Source organism: Mauremys reevesii, linkage group 1 (genome assembly GCF_016161935.1).
Source record: "Mauremys reevesii isolate NIE-2019 linkage group 1, ASM1616193v1, whole genome shotgun sequence".
NCBI lineage: Eukaryota > Metazoa > Chordata > Testudines > Geoemydidae > Mauremys > Mauremys reevesii.
The window spans coordinates 339,652,305-339,664,674 of NC_052623.1; the positions used below are offsets into that span (position 1 = coordinate 339,652,305).

At 41.1% G+C, this 12,370-nt stretch overlaps 1 protein-coding gene across 6 annotated transcripts in view; it reads right to left on the bottom strand.

The window, feature by feature from the left end:
- CACNA2D1 (calcium voltage-gated channel auxiliary subunit alpha2delta 1) overlaps positions 1–12,370 on the bottom strand; it is a 658,833-nt gene that overhangs the window by 26,682 nt on the left and 619,781 nt on the right. For all 6 annotated transcript variants that reach the window (XM_039518654.1, XM_039518644.1, XM_039518662.1 and 3 more), the window contains 5 exons: positions 11,569–11,640; positions 9,847–9,999; positions 9,703–9,755; positions 6,303–6,358; positions 6,043–6,172 (listed from right to left, as the gene is read on the bottom strand). In XM_039518654.1, coding sequence (XP_039374588.1) covers positions 6,043–6,172; positions 6,303–6,358; positions 9,703–9,755; positions 9,847–9,999; positions 11,569–11,640 — 464 coding nt within the window. The remainder of the gene's footprint in view (positions 1–6,042; positions 6,173–6,302; positions 6,359–9,702; positions 9,756–9,846; positions 10,000–11,568; positions 11,641–12,370) is intronic.

The window sequence follows — 12,370 nt, forward strand, 5'->3', positions numbered from 1 at the left end:
CATCTCTTCTGAATAAATCAGTGAAAGAGAATCTCTGAAGATGGCTCTGTTTCTGTCCATAGCAGCACCATTCTACCCTTTATGGAATTCAGTATCTGACCCTGTGTTGTGATTGTGTCCAATTCCCTGTGTGTACGTTGCTGGACTGAAATACCCTATGAAACATTTTCCAGGTGTTCTTCAAGGCTTGGCTGTTTATAGCGGTTCTATTGTCTCCAACACTTTCAGAAATTGCTAACAACTGTCAGCTCTTGTTTCTGTAGGCTCTGGCATGAGGCACAGAATTGTGTGTAAGGTTATTACACTCCAGGGGAAGGGTGAGCAGAGACTACATGTGGGCAAATATAAAGGGAAGCAGTAAGCATAAAAACATGCTTACTTTTTGGCATGCAGTGGAGGAACCAAGGCTTGAGACACTTGCATGTCCACTCCAGTATTCTCAAGAGTGCCAGATTAAAAAAAAAATAAACCACAGAACAAAGCGGCATGGAGGAGATGAGGATTTAAATACAATTCTCATCATGCTAATGAGGTGCTCAGCTCTGTGTTTCCCACTCTGACTTCTCTCTCTTGCTATTGCACAGCCAGAAATGTTTTCTTTAATACAGGTAATGCTGGTGATCATTTCTTACCTTGTACACTTACATCACTGTGCCATATCTGTGCTGTGCTATAACACATCCTAAATGTCCTCTCTTTTATCGATTTGTAGCTTAATGTTTCTTTAAGGATTTTAAACGGAATTATCACAAATCTGTCTACATGGACGTCTTCAAATGTCTCCTTTTTTGAATATGTTAATTCTATCGTAATTTTTATAATCTTTCACTTAAGAAAATCTGTCAATCTAATAACTTAGGATAGAAGAAATTTTCAAGTCTCTCAAAACTATATTGAGATTGTAACATCTTTAATGAAAGCAGCAGCAGCGCTATTGGACAACTCAAGGCAAAATATGAAGAAGGTGATCAACACTAACATTATCTGCATTTAAACTGATAATAGAATGCACAAAAAAAAAACCCTCAGTTCTGAATATCTTTGATAGAACTCAAGAATTTCAATTAATAAATTAGAAAAAAATACAGTGAAAAAAATTAGGACTAAAATGTATTAAACACCAATTATCCTGTTAAAATATACATGGAGACCGTCCCATAAAACAGAAAAACACAACTTGAGGTAAAATGATTCTGTGCACTATTATTACAAATATTAGTTTCAATCTATACAAATACATACATATACATTCTGTCATGTATGTACTACACTACACATATGTATGCATATCTTTATCTTTCTTACATACATGTGATAAGGTTATGACACAGTATAGTTTATCCTTCAGACAGTAATGTGAATCATAGAATCATAGAATTCAAGATCAGAAGGGACCATTATGATCATCTAGTCTGACCTCCTGCAAGATGCAGGCCACATAAGCCGCTCCACCCACTCCTTTAGCAAGCGACCCCTGCCCCATGCTTCGGAGGAAGGCGAAAAACCTCCAGGGCCACTGCCAATCTTCCCTGGAGGAAAATTCCTTCCCGACCCCAAATATGGCGGTCAGCTGAACCCCGAGCATGCGGGCAAGACTCTCCAGCTATACCCTCTTGAAAAATGTTATATCATATCATTGACCCATTGTACTATTTACTTCAGTGTGGCCCTTAATTGACCTATTGACTAAGCCCGTTATCCTATCATACCATCTCCTCCATAAACTTATCTAGCTTAATCTTAAAGTCATGGAGGTCCTTCGCCCCCACTGTTTCCCTCGGTAGGCTGTTCCAGTATTGCACTCCCCTGATGGTTAGAAACCTTCGTCTAATTTCAAGCCTGAATTTCCTGACTGACAATTTATATCCGTTTGTCCTCGTGTCCACATTAGCACTGAGCTGAAATAATTCCTCTCCTTCCCTGGTATTTATCCCTCTGATATATTTAAAGAGTGCAATCATATCTCCTCTTATCCTTCTTTTGGTTAAGGAAAACAAACCGAGCTCCTCAAGTCTCCTTTCATACGACAGGCCTTCCATTCCTCGGATCATTCTAGTGGCCCTTCTTTGTACCTGTTCCAGTTTGAATTCATCCTTCTTAAACATGGGAGACCAAAACTGCACACAATACTCCAAATGAGGTCTCACCAACGCCTTATATAACGGGACTAGCACCTCCTTATCCCTACTAGAAATACCTCGCCTAATGCATCCCAAGACCGCATTAGCTTTTTTAACGGCCACATCACATTGCCTACTCATACTCATCCTATGATCAACCAGGACTCCTAGGTCCTTCTCCTCCTCCGTTACTTCCAACTGGTGCGTCCCCAGCTTATAACTAAAATTCATGTTAGTCATCCCTAAATGCATAACCTTACACTTTTCACTATTGAATTTCATCCTGTTACTAATACTCCAGTTTACAAGGTCATCCAAATCTCCCTGGAGGATATCCCGATCCTTTTCCGAATTGGCAATACCTCCCAACTTGGTGTCATCCGCAAACTTTATCAGCCCACTCCTACTCTTGGTTCCCAGGTCAGCAATAAATAGATTGAATAAAATCGGACCCAAAACCGAACCTTGAGGAACTCCACTGGTAACCCCCCTCCAACCTGACAGTTCCCCCTTCAATACGACCCTCTGCAGTCTCCCCTTTAACCAGCTCCTTATCCACCTCTGGATTTTCATTTCGATCCCCATCTTTTCCAATTTAACCAGTAATTCCTCATGTGGTACCGTATCAAACGCCTTACTGAAATCCAGATATATTAGATCCACCGCATTTCCCTTGTCTAAAAAATCTGTTATTTTCTCAAAGGAGATCAGGTTGGTTTGGCACGATCTACCTTTCGTAAATCCATGCTGTAATCTATCCCAGTTGCCATCGGCCTCATGCTCCGGAACCACTCTCTCTTTTAAGATTTTTTCCATGACTTTGCATAATACAGATGTTAAACTAACAGGCCTGTAGTTACCCGGGTCACTTTTTTTCCCCTTCTTGAATATAGGAACTACATTCGCTAATCTCCAGTCAAACGGTACAATCCCCGAATTTAGAGATTTATTAAAAATTATCGCTAACGGGCTAGCAATATCACTCGCCAATTCCCTTAATATTCTAGGATGAAGATTATCCGGGCCCCCCGATTTACTTCCGTTAAGCTGTTCAAGTTTGGCTTTTACCTCAGATACCGTAATGTCTACCCCCATATTTTCATTCCCATCGGTCCCTCTATCACTATTCCTTAGCCCTTCATTAGCCTCATTAAAGACCGAGGCAAAATATTCGTTCAGATATTGTGCCATTCCAAGATTATCCCTAATCTCCACTCTGTTTAAAGTTTTAAGCGGTCCCACTTCTTCTTTCTTGGTTTTCTTCCTATTTATATGGCTAAAAAACTGTTTGCTATTGGTTTTAATCCCCTTCGCTAGGTCCATCTCCACCCGTCGCTTTGCCTTTCTCACTGCTTCCCTACACCCTCTAACCTCAATAAGGTAGGTTTCTGTGTTGATCCCTCCCATTTTCCACTCCTGGTACGCTTTCTGTTTTTTCTTAATGACCCCTCTAAGACGCTTGCTCATCCAGCTCGGTCTAAAACTGCTACCTACGAGCCGTTTTCCCCTTCTCGGGATACATGCCTCTGACAACTCCTGCAACTGCAACCTGAAGTAACCCCAGGCGTCATCTGCCTTTAGATCCCTAAGTATGTTAGTCCAGTCCACTTCCCTAACTTTAGTAAAGTTAGCCCTTTTGAAATCATAAACCCTAGTCTCAGATGCACTATTGATTATCCTCCCATTTATTTTGAAACGAATTAGCTCATGATCACTCGAGCCAAGGTTGTCCCTTACAACAATTTCCTCAACAAGGTCCTCGTTACTCACCCAAATCAAATCTAAAATGGCATCCCCCCTCGTCGGTTCAGCAACCACTTGATGAAGGAATTCATTAGCTATCACGTCTAGGAAGAGCTGGGCCCTATTATTATTACTAGCATTTGTTTCCCAATCTATATCCGGGAAGTTAAAGTCCCCCATGACCAAGCAGTTCCTATTAGTATTTACTTCCTTAAAAACATTAAAGAGCTCTCTATCTGTCTCCAAGCTAGATCCCGGCGGTCTATAGCACACCCCAAGCACTATCCCGGGTGAGGCTCTGGTAGTTTTCTTCCCCAATGTGACCATTGCCCAGACAGACTCCGTATTATCCATTGCATTGCTAGTTATTTCATTACATTTCACCTCATTATTGATATACAATGCTACTCCCCCACCTTTACCTTTGTATCGGTCCTTCCTAAATAGCACATACCGTTCCATACCTGTACTCCAGTCATGGCTACCGTTCCACCATGTTTCGGTTATTCCTACGATATCCGGTTTCAATTCTCGGACCAGGAGCTCCAGTTCCTCCATTTTGTTACCTAAGCTTCTTGCATTGGTGAACAAACATCCTAATTTTTCCTGTTGGGCTCCTCTCCCTCTTTTCACCCAACTTGGTAGGGACCCAGTACTTCCAGTATGACTTGTAGATCTAGTATCTGTCCCCCCCCCTCTTCCTTACACCTAACCGTCCCCCTCTGGCTATATCTGTTGTTATCTTGTTGTTCTCACTCCCAATGTATAAATTTGGCATGGAGAGCACCAGGACCTCTGCCAACCGTCTCCCCCCAGTGTCTAGTTTAAAGCTCTTTTAATCAGATGAGCCAGCCTCCCTCCTAGAAGTCTACTTCCTTCCCTACTTAGATGGAGCCCATCCCGTGAGAACAGTTGTCTGTCCCCAAAAGCCTCCCAGTGCCCATACATCCCAAAGCCCTCCTTGTAACACCACTCCCTCAGCCAACTATTAATCGTCACGATCCTGTCACCCCTTTGGCGCCCTTCCCTAGGGACAGGTAGGATCCCACTGAAGATGACCTGAGCCTCAATTTCCTTGAGCGTCTTACCCAACCTAGCATAGTCTCCCTTGATCCTTTCTAGCGAGAATCTAGCCGTGTCATTCGTTCCCACATGTAGGATGACCAAAGGGTTCTTACCTGCTCCTCTTAGGATCCTTTTCAACCTCAGGTCCACATCCCTTATTTTAGCGCCCGGTAGACAGCACACCCTTCTGTTCTCCGGATCGGCCCTGGTCACAGGCCTGTCCAACCTTCTCAGTATGGAATCCCCAATCACGTAGACCTGCCTTCGCCTGGGGACAGTGTGGTCCTCTAACCTATCCCCCGTTCCCCCTGGTTGCAAGCTCCTTCCATTCCTATCATCCCTTGTGGTTCCCCTTAAGCCATCCTGTATCCTCCCTGGGCCCAAACTTGGTGCTACCTCCATAGACTCCTCCCCTTTTTCTATGGGACTGGCCGCTCGTCTCTTTTTCCTTGGCCTCCCACCGTCAGCTACCACCTGCTTTACCCCTTCCTCATTCTCCAAACCTTCAAACCTGTTCCTTAGCTCAATTTCCCCCTCACTGGCTCTCCTTTTCCTTGGCCTGCTTCTCACGGTCACATGCTTCTACCGCCCATCTGCCTCATCTGGTGGTCCCCCCTCATTGGCCTCAGCCCCTGCTCCCCCCCTGTGCCCCTGGGCGTTCCCCTTCAGTTACTGCTTTCCATTGCTCCATCAGCTGCTCGAACCCCCTTCTATTCTCTATCAGAGTTTCTACCTGCAGCTCTAGGCCCTGGATCTTTTCCTCCAGCAGCTCTATTAGGCGGCACTTCATGCATACATAGTACTGTTCTGGGTCCCCCGCTAGAACCAGGTACATACCGCAGCTGCTGCATGCTCTCATCCTCAGTGTATCCTCTGCTGCTTGGCTCATGGCTGCTGCTGTCTCGGCCTCGCTCGGCATTCTTACCTGGGGAGCACAGGGGGCACGGTGCCTCCCCCTTCCACCTCCCCCTGCAAACTCCCTCTCAAACTCCCCTGTTGGCAGCCCTGTTTGCTGCCTCCTGTGCCGCTGCTCGCAGCTGATTACCTCCTTCTAAGATTAATATGCACAAAAAAGGCTCCTCTTTACATTTTGTATTCAAAGTTGAAAATTTACCTGGAACAGTTTATACAATCTACGATCCCACCAAAGGATTTATCATCATTTTCAAAGAAATACTGAGTTTGTTCAGTAATGCAGCTCTGTTTGGATAGGATAGTAGCGTAATCGTCATCATCTGCTTCCGCTGAGGAGAAAGAAAATACAGAACACTTTCAACTCATATAGTGGAGTGAGCAGAATTTGGGTGGTACCTGGATTTTTATCTTCTAGTTCATTCAAAGTTGACCCTTTAACAAACCTGAGTCTTGACTTACCTGCCTCGAGGAAACGTGGAAAAGTCAGGCCCAAAAACAGCTGTTGCAAGATAGACCTGAGCACAGAAAAATAGTTTTGTAATGAAATAGTTATTTACCTCTCCTTTAAACATAGCTTTGCTAATATGGGAGCCCTGATTGTTTAGAGGAGACCCTAAATACCACTGGGATAAAAATAATGGTTAATAACAACAGCAACAACATAGCTTAATTGCACTTATACCAATGAATATGAATGTGTTTCTTTAATATCTTACATTTTGTCAGTACCCTCTTCTTCTCCTTCAGCTACTGTCCCACATTATCTTTTTATTTGACAATCAATATTCAGTGCCTCTTTAACTCATAATTCAGCTAGCAGAGATGCTGAAGAGCAGTTTAATTGTCATCCCTTAAGATCTCTGCAGAATTTTAAACAGGAATCCTGAGATATATCTCACATTTCAACTAACTAGGATGCCTTAAATGACAATAGTTATACATAGCTCTAAGGGGCTTCTGCTACTTTCCACTGATTAAGCCTCACAACCCTCCTGTGAGGCAGATAAATGCTGGAGTATTCTAACCATTTCATATAAAAGTCATCTCTGTGATGGCAACTTGTATTTCTATCTCCACTTCTGCACTTTAGCCTATCCCTGTCATTTCTTCCTCAATGCTGCGAAAAAATTAAGCTTAACTCGGATAACGCTAAGCTCTTATTTTTCTGCGTTCATGCCCACATCACTCCTATTTCAATTATTGGAACCTCCTCCTCTCTGGTTCGTCTGTCATCCACAATGCCCAACCCCTGCTACCGTAACCACTATAATTAAATTCCTTCCCTCGTCACTCCCTCTCTTTGATTCCCTCCCCCAGCTCCTTCTTCATTAACTTTAAACTTCTTGTCCTCACCTTCCAGGCCTTACTTCTGCCATCAGATCTGTCCTAGTCTATTATTGTGGCACCCTACTCCCCCATATATTCTACTACTCATAAAAGCCAGTCTTGATGAACCTTCAATCTGCTTCCTCCATAGCCTCATACATTTGTTAAGAAAATATATCTGCCAGTTATTTCTGTGGATAGCGCTCTGCAATACTGCATCAAACACGGGGTTTGTTTACATAACATCCGGACTGGGATTGCTGCATGGGCCACCTGCTTGTCTGTAGGAATGATGAGAAACCTCATGTCATTCAACAGTGACTCCACTGGCTGACCCAGAAGGAAGTCCTCATCAAGCCCTTTTTAGCTTGAAAGAAAGTGATCACAGAATTCACTGAGGATGAGAGAGAGAGGAAGCCTGAAAAAATGGAGAAGAGCCTGAAAGTTCCCAGAGTGCAGAGAACAGAAGATATTTACTTAACTGATTCTTCATGCTCCCCAAATAAGCTTTGAAAATTGTCACTCACTATCCTATTCCAAATTTTTGCCCGAAACATAAGAGTTATCCTTAACCCAGCTTCTCCTATTTCTCTGCATTTGCTTTCACTAGCTGCCTTGCTGAAATGCACTCTGATCAGTCCTTTCTATTCCACTTCCCTAATGGCCTCTCAGCCTGCTTGTGGCCTAGATTCCATTTAAAAAATTTCCAATGAAAGCACTTTCTTGTGGCGCTTTCAACTGAAACTCTGTGGAAAACAAGACCCAAGTCTAAATTGAGTCCAGACCTCTGAGTTTGATTTGAACACTGATAACCCAAATTTCTCTGTTTGAGCAGAGCTTAGGTTTCATCCCTGGATCATTTCCCGTCTCTGGTTTTTGAGGTTCATTTTTGTTCCAGAAAACAAAGATCTTAACTGTTCCTGTTAACTAAATGTAACCGATAATAAAAACAAATATCTAAAGTCTTCACAGTGCCATCTGTGAGATAACTGCTCTCTCTATATTTGTTCAGCTGTGATATATTGCAATGCTTACCTCCAAATAGTGTAAATTATCTACTATTGTGCTATGGAATATGCACCACAAAACTTTATCATGAAGGACAGATAATCTCATAGGGTAAAATTCACACCAGTGCAGAAGGCCTGCCTGACGCCGACCATACCACTTAAGTCCCAATTAAATTTTTGCCACATGTTTTTGGTATCGCAGGGGTGTTTAATCTGTACAGGGCTGAATTTCATTATATATGCATTATGAAACTAGCAAAACATTTTTTGTGGCTATTGCTAATTACTGCACAGATTTAATTCCAAAATGAGACAAGTCTGTGGTGTGGAGTTTTAGATCAGTTTCTATATTTATTCAGTATTGTGTTTAGCTAAATATAGTAACCATTAAACCAGTTAAGAGGTGAAATCCTGACTCCGCTGAAGTCAATCTCAAAATTCTCATTCAGTTCAAGAGAACCAGGATTTCATTCAGCAGTTCTAAAAGTTAAAATAGACTGCCATTCCCTCTTCCCTGTTCTATGATAGTCTCTAAGGTATATGTTGCTGGAACATTACCCAGCGTTCTTTTTGTTCTTGCAGAGGAAGTATAGTTTTGTTGTTTAAATTGAGCAAAGGAAAAAAAATGGAAAAAAGCTGTTATACTATATTGTTTTACATGTGGCTTCTTCCTTGAAACAGTATCACTAGTTTATATCTTTGGTAAAAAAGACAATGAACAAAAAACCAATTGATTCTTTCAATGAGCAACTTTCAGTGAGTTACATTACCAAACAATGCATTTTAATGGCATCTGGTGCTCTGAAATAGGACTTGCTTATGTTTTCCAATAGATGCCATTATGTGCTTAACAAAATGATTCAGAGACACCTCAAAAACTGACTCTTTCTCAACCTACTTGTTTAATCATGCACTTGAAAAAGAACAATATAGTGTACTGAATTATGAACTGAACAAGTCCATCTGAAAGCTGCATGGCAGCATCCTAGATTAAAGATAGCTCAACCCAAACCAACTCCTGCACCTATGCAGTTTTGTTTTGTTTTAATATGGAGATATACCCATCTCATAGAACTGGAAGGGACTTTGAAAGGTCATCAAGTCCAGTCCCCCTTCACAGCAGGACCAAGTACTGCCCCTGACAGATTTTTGCCCCAGATAGCCCCCTCAAAAATTGAACTCACAACCCTATGATTTAGCAGGCCAATGCGCAAGCCACTGAGCTATCCCTCCCACCCTTAGCTTGACAACAGAGAATTATGAAGTCTCATTTTGCTTTAAGAACAATAAAATGAAGTTTTCAAGGAGTCTGAGGAGGTTACTAAAAATGTTCACTGTATGAGGCTGCAGAAGCAGTACCAGCCCTTAAGACCACAGAATAGCTCCTAAGAATTCAAAAGTCTGTTATTATCATACACAGCCACTGTAGAAAGAAGAAACTAATTGTTACCAAATACATTTTCTTTTTGCTGAATTGTAAATTATGACTTTGGTATAAACATTACCAGAATATTTGAACTTACCAGGCGGCTGCAGAGGCCCACCATCCGACATGCAAAATATCTGCTACTGTAGGCTACAAAATGAAGTACAAAGATTGCACCATTAGTACAAGCATCTGCACATAGGTAAGGGGAATGCTGATAACTTGGCAAGGGGATACTGACCACGTATACAGAACGAAGACCAGCTCCTTGCTTTGGTTCTTCTTCGGGATCACACACAGATTGATAGTCGTAAGACTTGTTAAAGGCATACAAGGACATGTTAATGAGGTTTCGCATCAGGTCAGGGTCAATCTCACCAAAGAATCGTCCAATCTGGTGCAGAAAATTGTAAAAAAGATGAGTTTAAACACTTCTAAACTGACGTCACATGATAAATAACATACATATTATTTACATATATTGAACAATGCTGCTGAATTCAAAGAAGGTATAAATCCTATCATTCTTACTATGGGATATATGGTGATAAATTACAAAAGTCTTTCATTTTATGTTAATTTTGTATTTACTTTACATTCTATAAAATAATAAATTGTTTTCCAGATCTACTCAGGCAAAACTCTAAATGACTTCAGGGGAAGTTTGGCCTGATTTACAGCTGCGTGATTTGGTTCATTGTCATTATAAAAAAACCCATAAGGGACTTATTTTTCACAGGGGCATCAACCTGATTATGTCCATATCTACTTTGAGTCTTTGGTTTTTTTTCCCTATGAACAAATGACTGCACGTGCAATATTTTAGGTGCAAATTCCAAAGCCATTTTTGAATATTCGACTCTTGATGTGATTAGATGGTAGTTTGTGTTTGCCCCTAATGTTTGTACTCATTCCATCAACAGTTACCCAAATCTGTTCACATGCTATCTCAGTATCTCCTCTACAGTGCTTACCTCTTTTTTTCTAGGTGGAAAAAGGTAGAACCAACCAAAAGATGCTTCGGTGGCATATTTATGACTTTACCATATAATTCCTGAATTCTGCCTCTGAGGAAAAGTAGGCTGCTGCACCCCACCACACGGGGAGCCACCATCTTCTCCAGAGATCAAAATTTCCCATGCTCTGGCTTTCCAGCTGAACTGGGATCTTACCTTCCATTACATAACTGACTACAGTTGTGTCTCAAACAATAGTGCAATGTTGCAGTGCAATAACCTGTGATGTCATAACACCAAGACACAATGCTGCTGATGATAATATGTTGCAGTATCATGAAATAGATTCTTTATGCAATAATTCTTCAGTGTACCAATTAGATTTGATAGAAAAAAAATTCATAGGAACTCCTTTTTTGGGGGGGATGAAAAATGGCTTTTTGAGTAAATGGACATTTTCCACAACTGAAAACCAAAATATTTTTTTTTGACAGAAGCTCTAAAAAGTACTGGAAAAAAATTGAATTTTTTTATAGAAAAAAATATAACATCTTCATGTTCTCATACATCAACACAGAATAATTCTGCGCTCCCGGCACTTACACTACGTTATCTCTATGTTTCAAGCAGTCTGTCTCAGGGAAACAATGCAAACTCTTCATCCCATTTCTTATTCACTCCCTTAAATCACTATAGCCAGGGCCACATTAGCGCAGGCCTAGAAATGTCAAGTCACTAGTAAGACAGTGATAAAAGCTAGCAAATTATATTAAATTTGAGATTTAGCAAATTTTCTTTGTGGTTCGTACATGAGTCTGTGATTCATCACCTCAAACTCTGATAACCGTGATTTAAATAAATGAAATGAGGTCAATGAACAGCCACACAGTGTCTTTGTATAGTGAACTTAGGTTAACAGGTCATTTTTAATTATAAAACGCTCTTTGTCTTAATGGAGAAGTAAGTCAATCTCATGTTTAATGGCATGAATTTAAAAACACACATACCTGTTGGGTATATTCATCCTGATTTGACATCAAAAGAAATCCACCGTCATCAAGAACAACACAATCCAGGTGCTATTACAAGGAGGAAAAAAAAGGATCTTTTTCAAGAAAGATACGGTTCTCTTTCCAAGCAGCCAGACACAATCCCTGAGAAAAGGCTGACGTTCAGCATTTCAGATATAGATTAAAATCAATGTGGCCTGGAGTGGAGTGTCCCTTTTCAAAAGAAATCAGCTTGGCAACAAAGAATCTGCATGTTTAACCTAGTCAAGACCTAGAGGTTTCATGTAAAACAACATTAGTATTTGGAGAACTTCACACTCCTTGTTCCCTTGCTCTAGTAACTATTGTTTCATCCATTAACACCTGGGAAAGGTGTTTTCTGACTTTACCTCTGGTATTCAGAAAGTATAAGTAGGGGAGACTAGGGCATGAAGCCAATAGCCCTGAATCCATAAGTGTTGCAAAATTTGGATCAAGGGACCCACATGTGGCTTAATTTTATGTAACTTGTTTTTGTAAATTATTTGTTCAGGATGCTTAACTAGCCTTAAGAGTGCAATGTCCTTACAACCCCCCTTCATACATGGATCAGAGCTCTGATAAAGGGATTGCAACTTTTGATTTGGTTTTAGTTCACACTTAGAGACCATTCTGATTTGTAGCTTTTAGTGGTAGGAGTCTTTTAAAACGGCAAACCTGGGCTTGCTGCCTATAATTATTTTCACATTATTTACTTTATTTTGCTCTGTTTTTTTCACCCCCTTCAGATGATGAACCCCTTATTCTCCAACTAGGGCAC